This window comes from Ictalurus punctatus, chromosome 28, assembly GCF_001660625.3.
Source record: "Ictalurus punctatus breed USDA103 chromosome 28, Coco_2.0, whole genome shotgun sequence".
Classification (NCBI taxonomy): domain Eukaryota; kingdom Metazoa; phylum Chordata; class Actinopteri; order Siluriformes; family Ictaluridae; genus Ictalurus; species Ictalurus punctatus.
In genome coordinates, this window is record NC_030443.2 from 9,883,067 (window position 1) to 9,907,099 (window position 24,033).

Here is a 24,033-nt window from a genome sequence, read left to right on the forward strand (position 1 = left end):
GCTGGAAAATAATGGTGGCCACACAAAATATTGACACTTTGGGCCCAATTTGGACATTTTCACTTAGGGGTGTAGTCACTTTTGTTGCCAGAGGTTTAGACATTAATGGTTGTGTGTTAAGTTATTTTGAGGGGACAGCAAATTTACACTGTTACACAAGCTGTACACTCACTACTTTACATTATAGTAAAGTGTCATTTCTTTAATGTTGTCACATGAAAAGATATAAATCAAATATTTACAAAAATGTGAGGGGATGTACTCACTTTTGTGAGATACTGTATGTGTCTGTGTGACAAGGGGATGTGTGACGTTTTGTGGGTAGCACTGTTGGCAATGATTCTTCTGATGAAAGGCGATACAGAACGGTTTACAGAGGCGGCCAATATCTTGGCATACGGGCTTTTAACTACTAATTGTCGTCTAATCTGCACCAATGGTCTACTAAAGAACTTCGTGGGCTTATGTTGGACCTATAGAAATCACGTCGCCTTAGGCGCTTAGTCCCGTCACCGCGATCAGCTAAATACCAAATCTGGGTACAAGTATGTGCGTCATGCACTCTTTCTGCTACAACGATGTGATTGGTGTGATTGATCATCAAGTCTTCCACCCAATTAACTTCAATAATGCTCTTTGGTTTATCTTTCCAGCTTAAGGTTCTACCCCCGGACCCCCAGTGTTGTCATGAATGGTCCCGGTGATTTGTATTTCTTTGACAGGACTTACTGACAGATACCACCTATACCAGGAGAAGGGTGCACGATTAGGAATAGGTTTGTATGTATGAGCGGATGTGCAGGTCGACATCTAATGATTTATATCTAGTCTGCAACAGTAGTCTGTGGTCAGGGCGCTTTGGGGCGTAAGAGGTGAGGTAGCAAAGTCACGTCATCTAACCTCTGTCCTGGTCACGTGGCTATATAGTACTCACTAATGAAGTTCAGTTCTCCTAAGAGTACAGTTTCCGTGTCAACATTTCCCCAAAAACTACATGTCCGTGATTTCGCAGACTACTAGATACCACTTGGTGTGAGAATGTGTGTTTGACTACAGTGTGTCATGTGTTTGGGTGTGTATATGCAGATAGTTGCTCGTGAGCGAAGGTCCTCCTAGAGGCCTCTTGATAGAGAATTACATTCTAGTTCTCCTATTGCAATCCCGTCTTCTCCAGCTCAATGCTTGGCTCTGGCACTCTCCTGCAGTGGCTGGCTGCATCCACGTGGCTCTCTGGCTGACCTTTACCACAGCGCGAGTGATGAAAAGGATCTGGAATAGCCCCGACCTCCGTGGCTTGTTCCACTTAGTCCTGCGGAAGTCCTTGATCATGATCCACTCTCCGGGCTTCAGATCATGCAACGGACCCGTGACTGGAGCTGGAAGTGCTGCCTTGTGGATAGAGTGTAGAGCAGAGGACAGGGTTGCACAGCAATTTAACACTGCATCATCACATGCTGCAGTATCGGGAAGAGGAGCTGTTACAGGCCCAATTCCTGTGTGTGGAGGTCTCCCAAACAGCATCCCAAAGGGGCTAAACCCATCCTAAGCCTGGTTCAGAACAGCATTTGCTCAATCTGTTTTTTTTTAGTCTCCCATTTTCTCTCTCCACCACCCCACCACTAGCTGGATGATATGCACACTGTTGCTTTAAATCAATACCCAAATATTCACCCACCTACTTAAGGGCATGGCTCACAAAAGTTGTGCCATTATCACTGGAGATTTTTTGTGGGAGTTGCCCATCTAGGAATTACTTCTCCAAGCAACACCTTTGCTACAGAGTCTGAGTCCTGTTTGGACATGGGGACATGGCCTTCTCTACCTTCAAAGCTCAACCCACGTTATGAGTTGCGCAAACATCATAAACAAATTTTATTTATTTATTTTTTTATAGAGTAATTAGCAAAACCAATGCTTTGTTGCAACTATCATTCCCCCTTTTGATGCATGGTCCCTGCAATGCATCAAGTTTGAAGACAAGGACAACACTGGGGGCACCACCAAACTCAGTCAACCACCGTGCAGCCTGCTTTGCGCCACACAGCTTTTTCCTCGTCTGTGTAGCCCGTGCTTGGAGGTCTCAAAGCTGTAAATAAGGAGTGATTATTTTCTTTTGCGTTTTGGAACCATAGATGCAGCTGCTTGCTTTGCTGCACTGTCCACTCAAGCGTTTCCTAGGAAAACAGGGTCTAATTTGTTAGTGTGCATCACATTTGCATACTGCAATAGTTTTTGGGAGTAGGACTGCGTCCAGCTGCTCAGAGACTAGTTTTGGTGGGCTATGTGTGTTCCTGAACTCATCAGGAAGTTCCTGTGTTTCCAAATTGTACCCAAATTATGTACTACCTCAAAGGCATATCTACCGTCTGTGTAGATATTTACTGACTGTCCCTCAGCATGTCTTCATGCCTCTATGAAGGCATACAGTTCAGCTGCTTGTGCTGAAAGGTTTGAGGGGAGACTTCCTGACAGACCATCTTGTGTGCGGTTACTACTGCATAGTCCACTCGATTTTTAGCTGTCTCTGGGTCACGTGAAGCTGACCCGACCACAAAAAGGAAAAATCTGGGTTTTCCAATGGAACATCCTTCAGGTCGACTCTAGGGGAGCAGAGTTTGTTAGTTAGTATGACACAATCATGCAGTTCCCCATCTTCCTCTGGTGGAAGAGTAGCAGGGTTAAGGACAGTACATCGTTTTATAGTGACATTCGGCATGTCTAGTAGTATAGTGTTATGGTGCAGTCACCGTTGGGTGGACAGGTGGGAGGTTCTTTGTTCAAGCATGATTAATGACACTTCATGTGGTACCAGAAGGGTCAATTCCAAGTAACCTACCAGGTCTCTGGATGCCACCCCAGCTTTCTCAGCTGCTGCTACTGCACATACACACGGGGGAAACTCTGCAGCTACTGGATCCAACTTAACTGAGAATGAGCTGTCCAACCTGTCGCATATGCCATCTCTCTGAGCGGTGCTTCTAGAATGGTATGGTTTAGAATGAAAGTTCTGCAATACGAACACATACCTAGGATAGCGAGAACTTGTTTCTTCGTCAGAGGCTTGGGAATCTTCTGGATTGCAGATACTCTGTCAGCTGAGAGTTTCTTTCCCTTTGCAGAAATGTCATGCCTTAGAAATCTCACTTCTTGTTGTACATATTGTAATTTGGAGAGACTGCCTTTGTGGCCTTCTTAGGCGAGATGCTGCAACAATTTAATGGTGTCAGTTTCACACTGTGCCCTGGAAAAAGTGGTAGAGGTGCTAATCTGTCCTTTAGCATTTGGTTGTATATCGTTAGTGACTCTCAATACACTTAACACAAGCAAGTGAAAGTGTCAGGACGTCCATCAAATATGAAGGCAAACCGAAACTGTCTTAATCAAGAGGTATACTGAAAAATGCATTAGCTAAATCTACAACTGAAAACCATTTGCCGGAACCTGGCTTAATGTCGTGTAAGAATTTGGCACGTCTGGAGCTCTCTGTTTGACTGCTGCATTAACCGCTTGCAAATCTTGTACAAATCTCCATTCATCACGTTGTAGGGTTTTTTTTGTTTGTTTGTTCTTTTTGCTTCTCTCACTCGAAATATTGGAGCCACATGCCACTTGATAATAACCCGCCTCTTGATTAGTACTCTCTTTGCTTATTTATTGCTCAAACCGGACTCTTTTCGTTAGCAAATATTTTTACCGTTATTATCTCTCTCTCTCTCTCTCTCTCTCTCTCTCTCTCTCTCTCTCTCTCTATATATATATATATATATATATATATATATATATATATATATATATATCCGTTGGTATATATCTTAGTTTTGAAGCAGTGACCTAAGAACACCAATATCTCTGCCGTCACAGAGGCAAAGTTCCTGGAACTTCTTATAAAAAATCGCTCCATTTAATACTTCTCTCAATGTAATACACGCATTTCTTATATCAACGACTACGTTTACATGGACAGCGGTAATCTAAATATTGACCTTACTCTGAGTAAGATAAATAATGTGATTAAGGTGTTTACATGAGTCGCTTTTAGAATACTCCTTTCATGTACCCATTTTACATGTTATAGAACATAATTAGATTAATGGCACACGTCATTACGTCACCGCGCCACGCCGTCCAACGTCCCTCCAGAATTTCACATATCAATATACAGTTCATCTTCGTTATGGTACCGTATACAGTTTTGTGTGTTTTTATTTATTTATTTATTTTACGAACACTTTAAATGAGGTTAATTTTTTGTCATGCTGTACGTGCAAATAGACAACTGCTTGAAGCTGTGGGCTGCGTCCCAAACCGCGTACTTACCATCTATATAGTAGCCAAGATACATGTATTTTTCCCCACTACAGGCCTATAGTAGGCAAGTATGGAGTTTGGGACGCAGCTGTACTCTCTTGTTTGCCGTAAAATGTTGAGCACTGCCGTGTGTGATTGTGTCCTGTCGCAAAATGCGGTGAAAACTCTCACACGATGTTAATAGTGTGATTAAGGTGTGTACATGTCTGTAACACACGTTGATAATGCGACTAAAACAGGAGTACTCCACATGTCTTAATTCGATTTGTTTACTTCGAGTATGACCTTAATCAGATTAAGGTACTTAAACATTGCTGTTTACATTGTAGTTTCTTAATCACAGTATTGTCTTAATCAGGTTAATAGTGGATTATTGTTGTCCATGTAAACGCACTTTTTGACTCCCTTCCATACAGACAGCAATACACTATGACTTCATAAAATTCTAATTCTAAATTCTTGATGATTCCTACCAGTCTGTGGTGAGGCTGCATCTGCAGTCAGAAGGGCAAACGCCTGCGTGTCAACACTGACTTCAGAGGAAAACTTTTCACGAGCGTTCTCCGGTTTGCTTGTTGTCCAGAAAAGCTGAAAAGATTCACGCAGCCCAGCCAGGAGACGCCAAATTGTCATGGAAATTAGACAACACTCACAGATTCATCCTCTGAAGGTAAAAAGGTTTATTACAGAAAGATGGTTAATACAGGATAGAATAATGAGAGCTCTCTGAAGCCCTTGTGCTGAACCACTACTATACATTTGAAACGCAGAGCATGACACACTACTGTGTACCGATAAGAAGCGGTTTGAGGCTGTTCAAACAGGCTTTGTTTTTGGGGTCTTAGAAAATGTACAGACGAACGTTGAACAGAAAAACATGTTTGTGTCTTTGTAAGCAGATAAACATTCTGTACTGATCTTAGTGACATGACATGACCTTAGGCGTTATCTTCAGATGAACAGAAACAAAATTATTACAAAGTAAAAATGAATAATTCCCTCACATAATAATTCCCTGTTTACTTTTTTTTTTTATGTCTCCAAAGTAAAACCAGGTTGATGTCTGAGGTGTGGCGAGACAACGTTTCATACAGCGACAGTCGAATATCCTACTTCACTTCGGTTTAAATCTGAAAGGGAAGCTTTGGAGTCGACTCTTAATTCGAAGAACCGAGTCTGTTTAGGATTGACTCACTTAAGTCCCTAGCGGTCCTCTGCAGTAGTGCAGCGCTATCTGAAAGCCTTGTCCTTTCACCAGGGTTTGTTTGTGTTTTTGGGGGCGTTTCAGTCAAATACGTCTAGTATGAATATGCTGGGGATTTTATCCAGGGCCATGGTGAGTGGATGACAGTATCCAGTTTCTGGTTATTCCCGTAAACACAAAGACACTTGCGGGACGTTATAAAAGAGTGGGTTGCTGTGTGGAAATACGGAAACTGTCGGCTGTTCGCTCGGCTCTTTAGGTTAGTGTAGCTTAGCCACTTGGCTAGCTGACGCAGGCCGGGTACAGAGTAACAGTTTATTTAGGCTTATGTAATATAGCTAATGAATAAACCTTTGTAGGCGCCACTCCTGATAGAGCATGTAGCTGGATGTTTAATCATGTCAGAAAACGCTGAGTCTGTAAAGCACTTGAGTGTAAACTCGAACTTAAGCTATGTTTGACTAGCAACTTAGTAATAATAATAATGGCTTTCTAAAGCAGCTGTTCAGTTCAGACTGGTTTATCTGCACAGGTGATCTTCAGGTAAGAGTTTTTGCATTGACTATAGCTCTCTGAAGGTTTCTTCCCTATGTCGTCTCAGGGAGTTATTTTTCCTTGCCAAGTGTCACCTCAGGCTTGCTCACTAAAGGACCTAAATCTACGTCTGGATGTGTGTAAAACCGCTTTGTGACCGTGTTTGCTGTTAAAAGTGAAGTGGAAGTTCAGTGACATTGAGTTGAATATTAGGAGCTGTGTATGGTCATATCCTGCGTACGCTCTTATCTAGCCGAAGCGTTTGCGATATTGAGGTTCTCTTTGAGTTTCTTTCACTAAAGCAGATGTTACATTCTGCCAGTCTGTCTTTACTGTTATGTGTGTGGTGGTTTCTTTCGCAGGCGAAGGTTGGCATGGCGAAGCCGTCCTGCCTGGTGAAGCCGGTGTCCTGGACTAAGATACCTGGTCGTTATCTGGCTCATCAGGAGTCTCTCCCAAAGCTGCCAGTGCCTCCTCTGAAGCAGACGTGCGACCGCTACCTGGCTGCTCTGGAGCCCATCGTGGATGCCGAGATGCTGAACCACACATGCAGGCTGGTGGAGGAGTTTCAGCTGCCCGGTGGAGTGGGAGCCAGACTGCAGAAGAGCCTGGAGAGGAGGGCGAGCACGCTGGAAAACTGGGTACAGTTACTCACTAACAAACATAAGTAACGAAAGGATAGGAACAGGTTATGGAAAAACTACTGAATGTTCTGTTGTCAAAGTAAGACCCAGGACATTAACCCTGCGTCCCGATCGGCATACTTAGAGTCATGTGGGAAAAAAAAGTACACCCCATGGAAATTGTTGTTGTTTTTTTTGACGTATTTGGACAAGCAAACATTTGATCATCTTTTAAACAGTGCCTATTAATAAAGTTGATATACTTGAACAAAACCACAAGGAAAAACAGATTTTGCAGTCATTTATTCAACAGAAAAATCAATAGATGTGATATTTTTCTGTGGAAAAGTAAGTACACGCTTGGCTTCAGAAGCTAGTATTGCCCCCTTTAGCAGAAATAACTTCTTTTAGGCATTTTGCATAATAGTCCACTAGGCTTGCTGAAATTTTTGACCACTCTTCCATGCAATATTCTTTAAATTGAAAGATGTTTGAGGGTTTTCTTGCATGTACTGCCCATTTCATATTTCCCTACAACATTTCAATGGGATTCATATCCAGGCTTTGACTAGACCATTCCATAACACTCCATTTCTTCTTTTTGAGCTATTCCTTGGTGGATTTGCAAGTGTGCTTTGCATCATTATCTTGCTGAAAGGTCCACTTTCAGTTCAACTTAACATTGTCTTCAAGCACTCTTTGATATGATGTAGAATTCATAGTTTGATCAATGACTGAATGCAAGCTGTCCAGTCCCCGAGGCAGTGAAGCAACCCCAAACCATAACATTTCCACCACTGTGCTTCACAGTATAGAGGTATGAGGTGTTTCTCCTGAAAAGCTGTCTTTGGTCTGCTGTTATTGTGGCCAAACAACTTTATCTTTGATTCGTCTGTCCAGAGACACTGTGTACTGTGTACACTGGGACACAGTAAGACGTAATGTAACGAGAAGGAACATTGTGACCTGGAAGACAACACAGTCACCATAAACACATTCCTCAATGCATTTCAGCTTTTCTTCATTCATTATTCTTTATATAATTTATACTATATAAATAAATTTATTATTTATCAAATGATCATTTTCCACATTTCATTTACACCTCTCTAAAAAGCATCCTTGAATTCCCCAAAGCAAACCATCATAGCCGTCCTCCGTTACACAAGGAGTTGTGGGCAATATTAGCTTAAAAAGTGTCCACAGATCCACACTTCGATAATCTACCGGAAATAGTAGACCATCCGGGTACCTTTGGGATCCTCATTTCAACATACTATGACACGATTCTGACCTCGGATACTATTCAGTACAGAGAGTGTGCCAAATGGGACATAGGGTAAGGCTAGAATTCTCTTTAGACATTTCCTTATTGCTTGCACTAACACAGCCTTCCTTTGTATGTTTATTCCTTTTCATGATATGATTAAAGGAAATAACAATAAAAATATCAGAGAAATGTAAAAACAACATCAGACTCTGATATTCAACCAAAATGAGGATAGAGCAACAGCCCTAAAAGGTCTGATGAGGGTGTGTGTCTTTATTATTGTAAAATATCGTAGGAATGAGGAATCACGTGGCTTTGATTATTGTGTAGTAAAATATTGGTGGATGTTCTAGGATTCCCAGAATTGTTTTATTATTCTCCTTCAGTTTTAAAGTGTTCTGGTTTTATAACATGTGATTTGCTTTCTTACATTTCCCATAAATAGTATCTGAAATAAAGCATACATTTATTCAATATCCCTCTCTTCCCTCTTTCTCTAGCTCTCTGACTGGTGGTTAAAGACAGCATATCTGGACTACCGGCTGCCTGTGGTTGTCCATTCGAGTCCTGGAGTTGTCCTTCCTCGCTTACAATTTAATGACCGTCACGGTCAAATAAGGTCAGGTTCAAGGTTATCTTTATTGTCCCCAAGGGGCAAATTGTTGTACAGTCAGCAGTAACCACGCATAGCCCTTAGTTTAACGCTAATAAAAAAATTAACAAAACAAACAAGAAAGTATTGCAATAATTACAGAGCAAAAGTCAGGTTAAATTATTTAGAAAACTGATGACCGCTGGGACAAAAGAGTTTTTTAAACCTGTTTGTCCTATGTATCGGCAGATTGAATCTGCGGCCCAAAGGAAGCAACTTAAAATCACTCAAAATCACTGTATTGATCCGCTTGTGTGTAGATGGTGGGAAACATCTTATTCGCTGAACGTAAGATGGTTCGATTAATCGGTCACTGGAAGTATATTTCTACATTTTGAAGTAAAAACAAAGACAACATGCTCTTGTAAACAGATTAGCTCCCGTAGATCTAGAACTAGTGTGTAAAATAATGACTTGCACACTGCTCTTTAGGCTTGACTAAGATCTAGGCCTTTTGCCAGTGTTTCAGAGACTAATAATAAGTCTGGCAGCAGTGATGACCCTTGTACACACTAACCCAGTGCTGCAACAGCAGGGCGTGTTGATCTGGGTCGGGTTTTCTCCCACGCAATCTGGTTAACTACTTGAAGAATGACCTCGGATCCGTTTTGCGTTTTGTTGAAGTCAGTTAGTCATGACACTTTTTTTTGAGTCTGCTGTTTTTCTGTTACACTACTACATATGAAAGTAAATTATTTGCAGTGCAGAAATATCACCACTACTAATAACAGTGGTTCAGCAGGATACTGACGTTGTGCTGCTATTTTTCTGAACACAGCTGTACATGCAGGTATTTTACTTAATAATCTGAATGAGCCAAGAAATGCACCTGTACATACTGTTGTAACATTTGGACTTTGCCCATCAGTGTGTTGTATTTGATGACACAACACCACCTAATCACACGAAGTTCCACGTTTGTGTTGTAGCTACGTCTGTGCTGTGATGTCTGATGCACGTAGCAGATCTTTTTGCTGTGTGGCTGTTTAAAACAAAAAAGTGATGTTAATTAAATCAGAGCTCAGTAAGTTAATGATCCTATGCTTTTTTTGTGCCAGTGAATTGGTTTCTTAATTCTGATAAACATTGTTTATGTAAGACACTGTATGTAAGACGATTTTAGCAACATGGTGAAATAAGTATTTAAGGAAATGTCACGTTATTAATAGAGCTGCCATAAAAGTGTCCAATTGATGCATTAGATTGGGAAAAAGAGTGTATAGGTTTTGGAAGGGGCAACTTGTGAGTTTGATGGTGTACGTTTGGCCATTGGACATTAAGGGACGTTAAGGGAAATATTATGGCGTAGGACAGATAATGTTAAAGGAATCTATATCAAAGCCGTACTAAATGGCCAGAAAACGTGCAACAAATGAATTTTTGTGACTTATATGATCAAGGTGTTTTAATGCACTTTGGATCTTTTTGGCCTCAGTGTTAAATGAAAAGTTTGGCAAGAAATGAACAGAGCTAAGGTAGCTAACTTGTAATCCAAACATATAGCATCCAGTTGCCTAAATCATCACAGTCCCATCAAACAAAATGTTTTGGCTCAGGAAGGCAATATGTACAACATTAAAAACACCAGAATAAGTCCATATACAAAGGTCAAGTGGAAGCATAGTGTCATCTGCTTACTTTGGGGTAAAACTGTGTAAATATAACATTGCAAAAGCATTGCTGTTTTTTTTTCTCACAGATACGCGGCTAAACTGATTGCTGGAGTTTTGGATTTCAAGACCATGATTGACAAGTGAGTGAGGTTTTTTTTCTTTTCTTTCCAGCGCTTGAAAAGCTGTTGTATTAAAACCAGCCGGCGAATACTGTGTCAAAAATAAGTGTTTTCTTAGTCAGGATTGGTTCCTAATTCGAGGCACATTCTGTGTTTCAGTGAAACCTTACCGGTGGAGTATCTTGGTGGGAAGCCGCTGTGTATGAATCAGTATTATCAGGTTCTGTCTTCCTGTCGCATACCCGGGACTGAACGGGACTCGGTGGTGAATCACGCTTTGAGCAAGAGGCCGCCTACTCACATCACCGTGGTGCACAACTTCCAGGTCAGTGTGCAGAGGCAGATCCTTCGAGAAACACTCCAGGGTTTCAACCAGTAGATTGCTTGTGCCCCCTTTGTATCTTATTTTAATGGCTACAAGAGTTATGCAGCAAATCAAAACCACAATGAATGTCATGGTTGCAGTTCAGGTTTACGTCAAATTCATATGCAGCACGGACAGAAATGGCAATTCTCTCTCTCTCTCTCTCTCCTTCCTCTGCTGTAGTTCTTCGTGCTGGACGTGTACAACAGTGATGGCACACCGCTGACAGCGGATCAGCTCTATATTCAGCTGGAAAGAATCTGGAACTCTTCCCTGCAGACCAACGAGGAGCCGATCGGGATCCTCACCTCCAGTCACCGCAACAACTGGGGCAAAGCCTACGCCAACCTCATTAAAGGTAAGAGAAGTGTGTAACAGTGGGTAGAGGCCTAAAGAGACCTACACCAGGAGTATTTGATGCTAATTTGTACAAATTCCTTGCTTAGGGTCTGGATAAACAGCTGACATGACTAACAGTTACTTTTTAATGCTTAACCATTAGTGAAGAGTTCACGGATATAAATTAGATGATTTGAAATGGTTACGTTTTATGTTGTAGTGCCGTTTCACTACTGACTAGCACCATGGACCCTGAACAGATATTTCGGTTTTGAATGTTATGAGGGGAGAATAAACGCATACTTCACTCTGTCCTATCACCTTTAAACATTGTTTTCTTCATAAATGTCTTTTAAAGCTAAAATCTCGCCTGGAGGAAAAGCCTTCACATGGTGAAACTTCCTACATTATATATGCTATACATCTGACCCATTTTAGATTTTGTCCCCCTTTCCTGTATAATAAGCTCCACTCTTCTGGGAAAGCTTTCCACTAGATTTTGGAGCGTGGCTGTGGGGATTGGTAATCATACAGCCACAAGAGCATTAGTGAGGTCAGACACTGATGATGGGTGAAGAGGTCTGGGGTGCAGTCAGTGTTCCAGTTCATCCCAAAGGTGTTCAAAGGGCTTGAGGTGCAGGCCACTCAAGTTCATCCACACCGAACATAGCAAAACATGTCTTTCTGGACCTCGCTCTGTGCACAGGGGTTTTGTCATGCTGAAGCAGGCCCCTTAGTTCCTTTTGAAGGGAAATTCTAATGTTAAAGTATACAAAGACATTATAGCATTTTAAAGTCTGGTTTCTCCCAAAAGTAAAAAGGAAGAAAATTGAACGTAAGGATTGGATACTGACTGCGATGCAGGAGCATCATGAACATGTATATTCTGGTATCCGATTACAAACAGAACTGATTAGGCTTATGTCTGTTTCGCAACAGCACATAACTACCCAATAACTTGATCAAAGCCTGACGTTCACTGTGTGAGGAAATCACGCTTAGCTTGTAAGGTTTTAGACATCTTTACCACTGTTTTTTTTTTTTTTTTTTACCTGGCTCTTTACCTGCATGGACTTTTAGGTAAGGGTAAAAAGTAAATAAACCTTTTCCATAGTTAAAAATATTTATGGGTTGTTACAGTTGAGGAAAACAGTTATTTTGGCCAAAACATTTTCTCCATTTGTCAGAATTGAGTTACAGTTACAGTCTACGGGTTTTCTGAGACCACTGCATATTTATTAACTTCAATAAAAAACTTATTCTAATATAAATAATAAATAAAATGGCAGTAGTGTAAACATGACCAGAACGTAACCAGTTTGATATAACAGTAGCTGAGCAGTGAAGTTCCTGTGAATTGATAAAGCCTCCACAGTGAAATGTTCTGGGAATTCTGGGATGTTAGAATGGAACGAGAAAGTCCTCTTATAGTTTTCTAAGTTTATCACGGGTTTCCTTTCCTGGTTATGTCTGTGTTATCCAATTATGTGTCTGTGTTTTCAGTACTAACAGCCACGCCTCTTGTCTTGCATGAAATGAAGATTTATATTGATAGTTTTGGGTTTGGTACAGGTTGCAGTTGTACTTAAAAACTGAATTGGATAACAATTATATATAGCATCTATTTTCTTTCTTCCAGACAGAACGAATAATGCGTCAGTCCAGGCGATTCAGAAAAGTATCTTTACCGTGTGTCTGGATGCTCCAATGCCCCGAGTCTCAGATGAGATGTACCCCACACGAGCAGCTGTGCAAATGCTGCATGGAGGAGGCAGCCGGTGGAACAGTGGAAACCGCTGGTTCGATAAAACACTTCAGGTTAGACCATAGGGAAGAGAAGGAATACTTGAAGGATAACGCACTGATAAAACATACTTGATTGATAAAACAGTATTTTATCTAGCATCAAACCCATTTTACATCAGTGCAGTACTAAACCACAAATATAAATCCTTTCTGAAAATAAATTTTTCATTTTTTTAAAACTGCATTGCTGACAGATGATATATGCCGATCAGCCATAACATTAAAACCACTGACGGGTGAAGTGAAGAACATCGATTATCTTGTTACAGTGGTACCTGTCAAGGGGTCAGATATATTAGGCAGCAAGTGAACAGTCAGTTCTTGAAGTTGATGTATTGGAAGCAGGAAAAATGGGCAAGCGTAAGAATCTGAGTGACTTTGACAAGTTAGACGACTGGGTCAGAGCATCTCCAAAACAGCAGGTGTTGTGGGTTGTTCCCAGTATGCAGTGGTTAATACCTACCAAAAGTGGTCCAAGAAAGGACGACTGGTAAACTGGTGACAGGGTCATGGGCACCCGAGGCTTGCTGGATCATGGAGCAATGGAAGAAGGTGGCCTGGTCTGATTAATCACGTTTTCTTTTCCATCATGTGGATGGCTGGCTGCGTGTGTATCCCTTACCTGGGGAAGAGATGGCACTATGGGAAGAAGTTAAGCTGGTGGAGGCAGTGTGATGCTCTGTGCAATGTGCTGCTTTGAAACCTTGGGTCCTGGCATTCATGTGGATGTTATTTTGACACGTACCGTCTACCTAAACAGTGTTGCGGACTGAGTACACCCCTTCATGGCAACGATATTCCCTAACGGCAGTGGCCTTATTCAGCATGATACTGCTCCCTGCCACACTGCAGAAATTATTCAGGAATGGTTTGAGGAACATGAGAAAAGGGTTCAAGGTCTTGACACAGCCTCCGAATTCCCGAGATCTCAATCCGATGGAGCGTCTGTGGGATGTGCAGGACAAGCAAGTCTGATCCATGGAGGTCCCACCTCACAACTTACAGGACTTAAAGGATCTGCTGCTAAAGACTTGGTGCCAGATTCCACAGCACACCTTCACCACACATTGTGGATTTCGTGCCTCGGCAGGTCAGAGCTATTTTGGTGGTAACAAGGGGGACCTACACAGTATTAGGTGGTTTTAATGTTATGGCTGATTGGTATATATGAATCAGAAGCTGGAGCAACCTTCTTTTAAATTCTCAAAAATCCTAATTTAGGAAAGCAATGTATACTATTTTATATATATTTTTTTTTTCAAAGTAACTTTTCAAAAGCTGATTGTTAAAGTAAATGTGGCTCTGTAGCTTTACCTCAAACAAGCAGAAGCTTAAACCTTATTCAATCGCTCATTATTTTAGTTAATTATTTATTGGAGGCAGGAGGAAGTGACATGTCCTGGGTTGGCAAATGGAAAATAGGTGAAAGGTCATCTGAAATACCCTGCAGTAACTCTGAGTTTGGGTGTTTCCCTTTGTGTAGTTTATCGTCGGTGAAGACGGCACATGCGGTGTGATCTATGAACACGCCCCTGCAGAAGGTCCTCCAATCGTGGCTCTGATTGATCATGTGGTGGAGTACACGTAAGCACCGAGATAACGAGACCTTTTAATGCTGAGCATTTTTGAAAGATTGTGCCAAGTTTCCGATTGTCAGATTATCAGCTCTAAGTGTTAAATTTGGTCCTGTCCATTAGAAAGAAGTCTGAGATGATTCGTACCCCCATGGTTCCTCTGCCCATGCCTAAGAAACTGCACTTCAACATCACACCAGAGATTAAAAGCAACATTGAGGAGGCCAAGAAGAACATGAATATGTGAGAATCTCTAGATCTCTGTTCTTTTCTGATTAAGATTGTCATTCATGGCCAAGTATGAATTCCTGAAATATTTTAATGAGTTAAGTCCTGTCCCCCATTTGTGGGTTATCAATCTTATGAAAATTTGGTTGACCAGATCGGGTGCCTGCATTTGAACTATGAAATAACAGTTTGGGTATTTGTTCTAGTGTACATCCACATGAAGGTAGTGAGAACATTTGAAAAAGAAGTCACATTTACGTGAGAGCTTTTTACTCATGTTGGTGGCCAGATTTGAAGCTCATGCGACAAAAGAAAGATTATACATTATGATGATGATACATTTCCAATAACATTCAGTACAATTGAAACAATTTTCATTTTACACTGGGCATTACATGGAGCATTCACTTCTGCTTTCATTCACTTATTTAATGTGTAAATACTGTAGTGCTTGAAAGACTTTTTTATTTTTATTTTATTTTTTTAGAATTTTCTATCTACATAAATATAACATCAGCCGAGTTTCTAAAAGTAGACAAAGAGAACCCACTTAAACAAGTCAGGCAAAAATATGATATTTGGTCATTTTATTTATTATGATATTACTTTATTGGTCCCCAAGGGGAAATTGAGATAAATTCTTGAGGAAAATGAGCCAATATTGCATATGTTAGTGACAAAAGTATGTGAAACTCTAGAATTGCAGGTTAAGTTATAGAGTCAGGTGATTTCAGTCAATAGGATGACAATCAGGTGTGAGTGAGTGCTCTGTTTTATTTAAAGAACAGGGATCTATCAAATACTGATCTTCATAACACATGTTTGTGGAAGTGTACCGTGGGATGAACAAATGAGATTTCCTCAGGAAAAGAGTTGTTGATGCTCATCAGGCTGGAAAAGGTTACGAATATGATATATGACCGGTTACGAATATGACCGATATTTCTGCAGATATATAGAACATTCTAAAGAATTTACAAACTTTCAAGAAATTATTATAAACGTGCATTACCTTTTAACTGACATCAGAGCATGCACTGTTACAGTAGCATGTATTTTGTAGATGTTCATTTACTGACACACAACCTACAGTTTGCTGGACCCCTTCTAAACGGGCCGTCAGTGGAAAGGGACCTCCAGAGACCCACCACGGAGCAGATATTTTTAGGGTGATGGATTCTACACAGCAGTTACACTGCCATGATTAGATGCTGGTATGAGAGTATCCGCACAGCAGAATCGTTTGGGATTTAGTATCAATGTCCCATCTGTGTCAGAAACTGACCAAGAGGACAAATCTCACACACTGTGTGAGATAACGGACGAGCGATATTCTCTAACCTAAAAGATTTGAAATCAGAGGCTCAGTAAGTACACAGTGTTAATTTGCGCACATTTTAAAGCATGTTTTACATACAATTCTTATTTTCTTTTCCACAGAATGGTTCACGACTTGGATGTGCGAGTCATTGTGTTCTCCCACTTTGGTAAAAATGTTCCAAAGTCTCATAAGATGAGTCCTGACGCATTTATTCAGGTGGCACTACAGCTGGCTTATTACAGGTAAGGCTCAGCAGATCAACTTAACTCGTTCCTACAAGAGAACCTAGTGTGTTTTTTGAAGCCAAACCCACTGTGATAAAGCAGTAATGCTTGCTTACTTACTTACAATAGGTCCAAGCCAATGATGGTTTTGTTTGTGATAATTGTATAAACATGTATACATGAGTACAGAGATTACATGTATGTATGTTATCTTTATGAATATATTGGTGAGATTTGCACTAGAGGTCGACCGATGGTGGATTTTACAGATGCCAATAACCGATTAATCAACCGATTAACTTTTCAAATTGATACTGAATGAAAACGGAACACTCAGAGTAAAACACTGCTGAACTTTATTACAAAGATACAGTACTGACTGTACCATGAAAATGTACTGTACTTTTTAAAATGAAATAAATATTAACAATGAATAAATATTAAAAGAAATATAAGATCTATATCCAAACTGAACCAAAAAGTAACACTCCAATTAACAAATAAATATGGAGACATCCAAAATGAATGAAACATTAGTTTTTATTTCGCCTCTAGAGGCCGCTTTCGTACTGTATAATGACAACCGACCCTTCTCAGCCGGTCACGTTACGCTACGCAACGCAACCGGGAAAAGCTATCCGTGTGGATTTCTGCTGATAAATGATAGTTCCAGCAGTCGGTTAACCGATGCCAATTAAGGAGCAAAACCGATCAATCAGTCGACCTCTAGTTTGTACATCAGGTTTATTGTAAGTCAGGGGTGACCAATCTTATCCGCAAAGGGCCAGTGTGAGTGCAGGATTTCATTCCAATCAAACAGGAGCTACACTGAGTCAGGTGTGGCTTGGTTGCAATGAAAACCTGCTCCCACACCAACCCGATCCTGGATAGCATTGACCAGCCTGATCCGGATCGGACTGAGCAGTCCGATCCGGATAAGATTGGTCACCCCTGATGTAAGTGATCTAAAAGTATTGAACGTTTCCATTTCGACTGAATTTGACATAATTTTTCGATGTGTTAAGACTGTATAAGCGTTGCTGTGCCACATACGAGAGTGCCTCTCTGCGCATGTTCAAACTGGGCCGAACAGACACCATTCGCTCAGCATCCATCGACTCTGCCAACTTCGTCCGAGCCATGGACGACCCTGCCAAGCAGGTTGTGTTCTCTAACATCACATCTTCTCTCTTCGCTGTGAAAACACCATCATGAGTTGCCCTTTGGCATTATTTTGTAAATACATAATAGCAATTGTAGATGCTTGTGGTTGTTTATAAATGTAAATATGATTTCAAAATAACTTAAACTCAGACTGTCACAGTACCACGCCAACATTGGTGGAGTTTTGTTAAGGGTTTGGATGATTAGTTTATTTGTTATTATTCTAGTACTTCTCTAGAGATGACTGTGCTATTTTGATCTACAGAACCAAGAGAAGGTGACTCTGCTGGAGAAGGCAGTGAAGGCACACCGAGCATACACAGACATGGTGAGTGACTCCTCTGTTTGCGTGCTGTCAGATATCTTTGTGCATTCAGTGCATTCAAATTTGCATTATTTAAAAGGTTTAAGAGTGACCCTGTGATGCAGCGGGTAGTGTTACAGTCTTGCAGCTCCAGGGTGCCAGGTTCGAATCTGATCTCAGGTTACGGTCTGTGTAGAGTTTTGCATGGTCTCCAAAAAGCTGCATGGGTTTTCTTCACGTTTTCTGGTTTCCTCCGACCTTCGAAAAAACATGCTGGTTGGTGGCCCGCCTATTCTGAATTGCCCAGACGTTTGAATGTGTGTGCTGGGATAGGCTCCAGATCCACCATGACCCTGACCGGGATAAAGAGTTTACTGAAGCTGAAAGAAGGAATTTGAATAAGAACAAAATAGTCTGCTGCCACAGGCAGATTGAATAATAGCAGTACACTATATGTTTGTAAACCACAGAATGTGCCAATCACATGCAGGCAACATCATTTTATCAGTTTTTATTACTTATCCAGATTTATGTTTTCTTGCAGATGATATTAAGCTAGATTTATAGTTCTTATGCTCATGTTAATTTTAATTGAATGAAAACATTTAAAAATGGTTTCCTATTCAGTACATGTGCTTGCTACATAGGACCTACTGCATCATTGTCATATTCTGTGCCACAAACATGCAGGAATCATGTTTCAGTTTACTTACCTTATGTGATTCAAAGAAAATGAGATGTTAAATATTAAAATGTGATTTGTTTTGTTTTTTTGAATGAGTAAATGTTATGAAAATTAAGTAATATTTGAACACCACGTGTGTCTGTGTGTGTGTGTGTGTGTCTGTGTGTGTCTGTGTGTGTCTGTCTGTGTGTGTCTGTCTGTGTGTGTGTGTCTGTGTGTGTGTGTGTGTGTCTGTGTGTGTGTGTGTGTGTCTGTGTGTGTGTGTGTGTGTCTGTGTGTGTGTGTGTGTGTCTGTGTGTGTGTGTGTGTGTCTGTGTGTGTGTGTGTGTGTCTGTGTGTGTGTGTCTGTCTGTGTGTGTGTGTGTCTGTCTGTGTGTGTGTGTCTGTCTGTGTGTGTGTGTGTGTCTGTGTGTGTGTGTGTCTGTCTGTGTGTGTGTGTCTGTCTGTGTGTGTGTGTGTCTGTCTGTGTGTGTGTGTCTGTCTGTGTGTGTGTGTCTGTCTGTGTGTGTGTGTCTGTCTGTGTGTGTGTCTGTGTGTGTGTATAGGCGATCCATGGCCAAGCCATCGACAGACATTTGCTTGGCCTGAAGCTGCAGGCTGTTGAAGACTTGTCAGCCCTGCCAGAAATCTTCATGGACCCGTCTTATGCCACAGCCAACCACTACAACCTTTCCACCAGCCAGGTACAAACATCCAAGCTTTTATTTAGATGTGCTAGACTCAACGTGCACCACTTTAAATAGTCCAATCTCAGTACGATTGAGTAAAACCACCGTCCATATACATTCTCAGACTCCTCCCTCCTTCTCATTCGTGCTCCTTGTTCTCTCCTTCTCTATCCAGGTCCCAGCTAAGACTGACTGCGTGATGTGTTTCGGCCCGGTGGTGTCTGACGGCTACGGCGTGTGCTACAACCCCATGGAGAAACACATTAACTTTGCAGTCTCTGCTTTTAACAGCTGTGCAGACACCAGCGCCACACGACTGGCCCATGCCCTAGAGGACGCGCTGCTGGATATGAAGAGCCTGCTGGATCAGACACTCAAATCCAAGCTGTGAGGACAGAGGAGCTCACTACGACTCTACAGCCATTATACTGAAGTACTTGAGAGGACATTCAAGAAGTTCCAGATGAAAATTTTATATTTTAATGGAGAGTGTCAATCACTTTGCACAGAGCCACTGTTTGGAATGAGAAGACTTTTCATATTGTTTTACAGACTTTCTATGTGATTAGTTGCCACTACATCGCTTCTCTCTCTCTCTCTCTCTCTCTCTGTGTGTGTGTGTGTGTGTGTGTGTGTGTGTGTGTGAGAGAGATATTTTGATAAAAAATTTTATTTAGAGAATCATATAATTACAATATACTTTAAATACTGAAGCAGAATGACAAGTTTTTCACTTACGTGAACAGTGATTTGTACACGAGTGTACTGTAGATTATTTTGCATTTTTGGTAACATGAGTACCGTGTACTGCATTTCCAGATTGTAACTGCTACAGCACCGCATGGCCACGCCTTTTCATTTGGACTTTGATTAATGTGTCTTGTAACTACTACAAGTGACAAAATGATTCTATTCTAAAAGAAAACACTTCTTAAACATAATCATGATGTTAATTCGTATGTTGAACAATAAAAGAGATGGTTCTAAAACTCTCAGGTAGTAATTGGCTCTCACTCAAACAGGGCTGAGTTATATAATAATATGATAATAGTTATGAGTCACAACACACTATACTTTTTGTGGATGTCGACTGCATTATAATACAGACAGACTCAGATGGTACGGTAACAAGTGCCTGATTTTTGTTTTCTTTTTTAATTCATCGTAAGTTCTTCAACTCTTTACACTTTTGTAAACATTTTTTAAAAAGATCATACATATATATTGTGTGTGTGAAATTGCCTTCCAGTATCATGACATGATGTCCATCTTTACTAACAATGCAACTGTATGTAGGTTGCCTGTGGTAACATTATTCAGTCAAAGAAATAAATTCCATTTTTCATGGGAGAATGACACTGATTTTCTTTTTTGTTGTTGTTGAAAATCACTGCATACATGGACATACACCCAGTAGGCTGTCTATCTTCTACCTACAGCCATTGACCATTTTATCTGGTAGATGTACTTCTAGATCTACTGTTCATATATATATATATATATATATATATATATATATATATATATATATATATATATATATATATATATATATAATGTATATATATATATATATATATATATATATATATATATATATAATGTATATGTGTGTATATATATATATATATATATATATATATAATGTATATGTGTGTGTATATATATATATGTAATGTATATGTGTATATATATATATGTAATGTATATGTGTATATATATATGTAATGTATATGTGTATATATATATATATAATGTATGTGTGTGTGTATATATATATATATATATATATATATATAATGTATATGTGTATATATATATGTAATGTATATGTGTGTATATATATATATATAATGTATATGTGTATATATATATGTAATGTATATGTATATATATATATATATAATGTATATGTGTATATATATATAATGTATGTGTGTATATATATATATATATATATATATATATATATATATATATATATATAGACTACAGTATAAAAAAAGTCAATGGGGGAAGCTATAAATTGAGTAACGTGCAAATGTAAAAATACAAACAAGCCTGTAGTTAATATTTGCATATATCATCCCACAACATTTTCAAAAGACAGAATTTAACGCCTTACATCTTTATAGTCTATATCTTCATTTTGTTCCAACAAAATATTCATTTTCAAGCTCTCTTTCAGAGTCCGAGTCCTGCACACACCTCATTCGCCTCCTCGACTTTGGTGCTTTTTGTACAGAACATCTGGGGTCCCTGAGCAGCTCCTACAGCAGCAGACTGCTGCACCCTCAGTGTAAGAAAGAGCGCTACCGCAGGTCCTTCATCCTTACAGTAGTCAGACTCTTTAATGCAAAAACAACATAATGTAGCACTGCTTGCTGTTTTGCATCATCAGCTAACACGTTCATAATATTCTGCACTATGTATATTTATTCATTTATTACTTTTTGTTGCTCAACTTCTACTAACTGCAGTATTCTTTTTGTCACTTATAGAACACCTTGTTCTATATATGAACAAGGTGTTACTCATCTGTATATATTCATATTCTTATTCATCTGTACATAAAATGAGCTGTTCGTGTTGTCGGCTACATATTACTATTATTATTAATCATTCTTAATTTTCTATTCCTATTATATTTCTTTAGACATTTTTCTATCCTATTCCTATTTAATGTGTATTTTCTTATCTGTTGTGTGTAATTGAGCTGCTGTAATGGGGGAATTTCCCCATTGTGGGATCAATAAAGTTTATCTTATCTCTTTTAGAATTCATGAACCCAAATAATACATTTCTAAAGAGGGTTCACTAGTCAGGATTGATCCCAATTTAAAGATAAATTGCTAAGGTTGTCAACTGATCACAATGCCAAAAAAAAAAAAAAAAAGTGCAAGGGGGCTGTGGATGTGATTTACAAAAGGGACAACTTGTATTGAAATCTATTTATTTTAAATCTTACCAGAAGGCAGAACTTGACTGGGCATGCAATGGGTAAGCTTCTAGAAAACTTCCTTGGCTATGTTTATAAAAAGATACTATAGAATATAAAGTGTAATCAATTTGTGTAACTACAAAGTTTACTAATGCTTGGATATGTTAATAAAGTATCATCTAATATGTTTAACCAACAGCGTTATCTAAACCCATAGTGCACTTGTTAATCAAGTTATATTTTAAGTATGTTTAGAGTTAAATGAATTCTGTGTCTTACTGAACAGTAGGCCTAATTGTTTTTCTGTGTCAGTCTGTACCTCTCTGCACAGCTAGCATAATCTTAAACTATAAAACACTTTCTAACAAGTGACATTCTACGTGTGTAAATTAAGAACTTTGTGTTTGTTTAAAGCAGCTTCACTCTATGGCAATAAAATAGCAATTAGACACTCACCAGAACTGGGTTTCCAACCAAAGCCCTTTAAGCTTGCAAATCAGTGTCAAAAGAAAAGATAAGACTTCCAAGAGGCAGGGTACCAGGCTGGGGTTATAGGGTGAATTATGGGACAAAGTAAAAACCCTGTTCTGGTAAAACCTTTAAAGAAAATACAACTGACATAGCATGCGTCACATATGTAAGGCATCATATGGACATGAATAATTAATTAAGGCAATGGAGATTGGAAAAGGTGAAAGCCCTTCCTAGGGATAATTTTACTGCTTCAGAAAAGTATATAAAGACATGTTTGTGTATGTATAATTTAGACTTTCTGCAGACTGTCTCACCTTATTGTTTCAATAAAGTTTATTTACTTTTTGACATCTACTAACCCTCTGTCTCTGAAGTTTTTTGTTAGGCTGAAAAGATTGTTCGCCACGACAATACCTATTAAGAAGATTCCAAACATCTTTCCATCAAATGTTTCTCCACATTTATTTATGTGCAGTAGAGACATAGTTGTTTTGGAATAAAGCAGGAAGATTATTGTTATTGTTGTTGTTTGTTTGTTTGTACTGAGAACCTATTTTGTCTGTGGGTGTGTCAACTGGACCAAGTGATGGGATGATCAGAAAAATCCCCAAACAAGCAAATCCCTTATACAACACAACGGCAAACTGGGTGGCATTAAAAGCAACAGCAGAGTGTTTCAGCCTGACTGGAAGTGTGTTAACAGCCAAGAAAAAACCTTCATATGTAAACAGAAGCACTTCCAATTTAAGCGACAGTGTACATTAGTCAGCATTCATGAATGTAAACGTACTCATGTTAGCCCAAAGGCTAATTTTCATTTCATCTGACTAACTAACTCAGGGGTGTCAAAGTCATTTTAGTTCAGGGGCCACATACAGCCTAATTAGATGTCAAGTGGGCCGGGCCAGTAAAATCACAGCATAATTACCTATAAATAACACTAAGTCCATGTTTTTCCCTTTGTTTTCGTGCAAAGAAGTACATTAGGAAAATCTTCATATTTAATGAAATATCCTTTTACAAAACATATCATGAACAACCTCAGATTTCTTAGGACAAACATGTGCAATTTGCTTCTGATTATCATTTACATGTGCGCATTACAACTAGTCACAGTGTAAATGCAAAAAAAACCTTTAAGTCACAGGTATTTGGAACTGAAAAAAAATAGTAATTCACTTTAAAATTTATGGCATTGCATGAACAATAGGATTCCACCAAACCAAACTCTTTTGTAGTGAAGCTGTTGACTAACATTAAATCGCACATTTTTTAACTATCACTACAGCAAGGATTCATTTTCACAGAACTATATTCTTTGCAATCACTGCCTGAAGCAGCATTTTAAAGGAGTTAGTCGTAATAACAAACAGCAGAAGGCGCATTGCTGCCATCTGCTGCTCGGTCTGAATCCAACAGTTGTGCCGCGTCTTCTACTCTGACTAAAACAGTGCGCCCCTAGCGGAAAATTTAGGGAAAGCATTTTACTAAAAAAATTTCTAGTTCGTGTCTTTTATGCATTTTTTCACTTTCAAAATTCATCCTGCGGGCCGGATTGAACCACCTAGCGGGCCGGTTTTTGGCCCGCGGGCCGTACATCTGACACTAACTGATTCAT

At 39.6% G+C, this 24,033-nt stretch overlaps 1 protein-coding gene across 4 annotated transcripts; it reads left to right on the forward strand.

Moving 5' to 3' along the window:
- Nucleotides 1-4,819: 4,819 nt before the first annotated feature.
- On the forward strand, nt 4,820-20,358 carry crata (carnitine O-acetyltransferase a). 4 transcript variants are annotated; one of them, XM_017460496.3, is made up of 14 exons: nt 4,820-4,978; nt 6,409-6,687; nt 8,440-8,558; nt 10,291-10,344; nt 10,483-10,648; nt 10,871-11,045; nt 12,666-12,844; nt 14,316-14,416; nt 14,530-14,649; nt 16,075-16,197; nt 17,205-17,340; nt 17,609-17,671; nt 18,878-19,015; nt 19,176-20,358. In XM_017460496.3, exons 1-14 carry the CDS (start codon nt 4,940-4,942, stop codon nt 19,389-19,391), a joined length of 1,908 nt encoding a protein of 635 aa, XP_017315985.1. In that variant the 5' UTR covers nt 4,820-4,939; the 3' UTR covers nt 19,392-20,358. The 4 variants fall into 4 exon arrangements, with proteins under 4 accessions (XP_017315985.1, XP_017315986.1, XP_017315988.1 ...); XM_017460497.3 differs by lacking the exon at nt 4,820-4,978 and adding an exon at nt 5,503-5,644; XM_017460499.3 differs by lacking the exon at nt 4,820-4,978 and adding an exon at nt 5,634-5,771.
- Nucleotides 20,359-24,033: the final 3,675 nt, after the last annotated feature.

Coding starts and splice junctions, on each gene's coding strand:
- crata (XM_017460496.3), top strand. CDS start 4,940: ATGGAAATTAGACAACACTCACAGATTCATCCTCTGAAG. Junction 17,672..18,877: donor ACCGAGCATACACAGACATG/GTGAGTGACTCC, acceptor GTGTGTGTATAG/GCGATCCATGGCCAAGCCAT. Junction 19,016..19,175: donor ACAACCTTTCCACCAGCCAG/GTACAAACATCC, acceptor TTCTCTATCCAG/GTCCCAGCTAAGACTGACTG.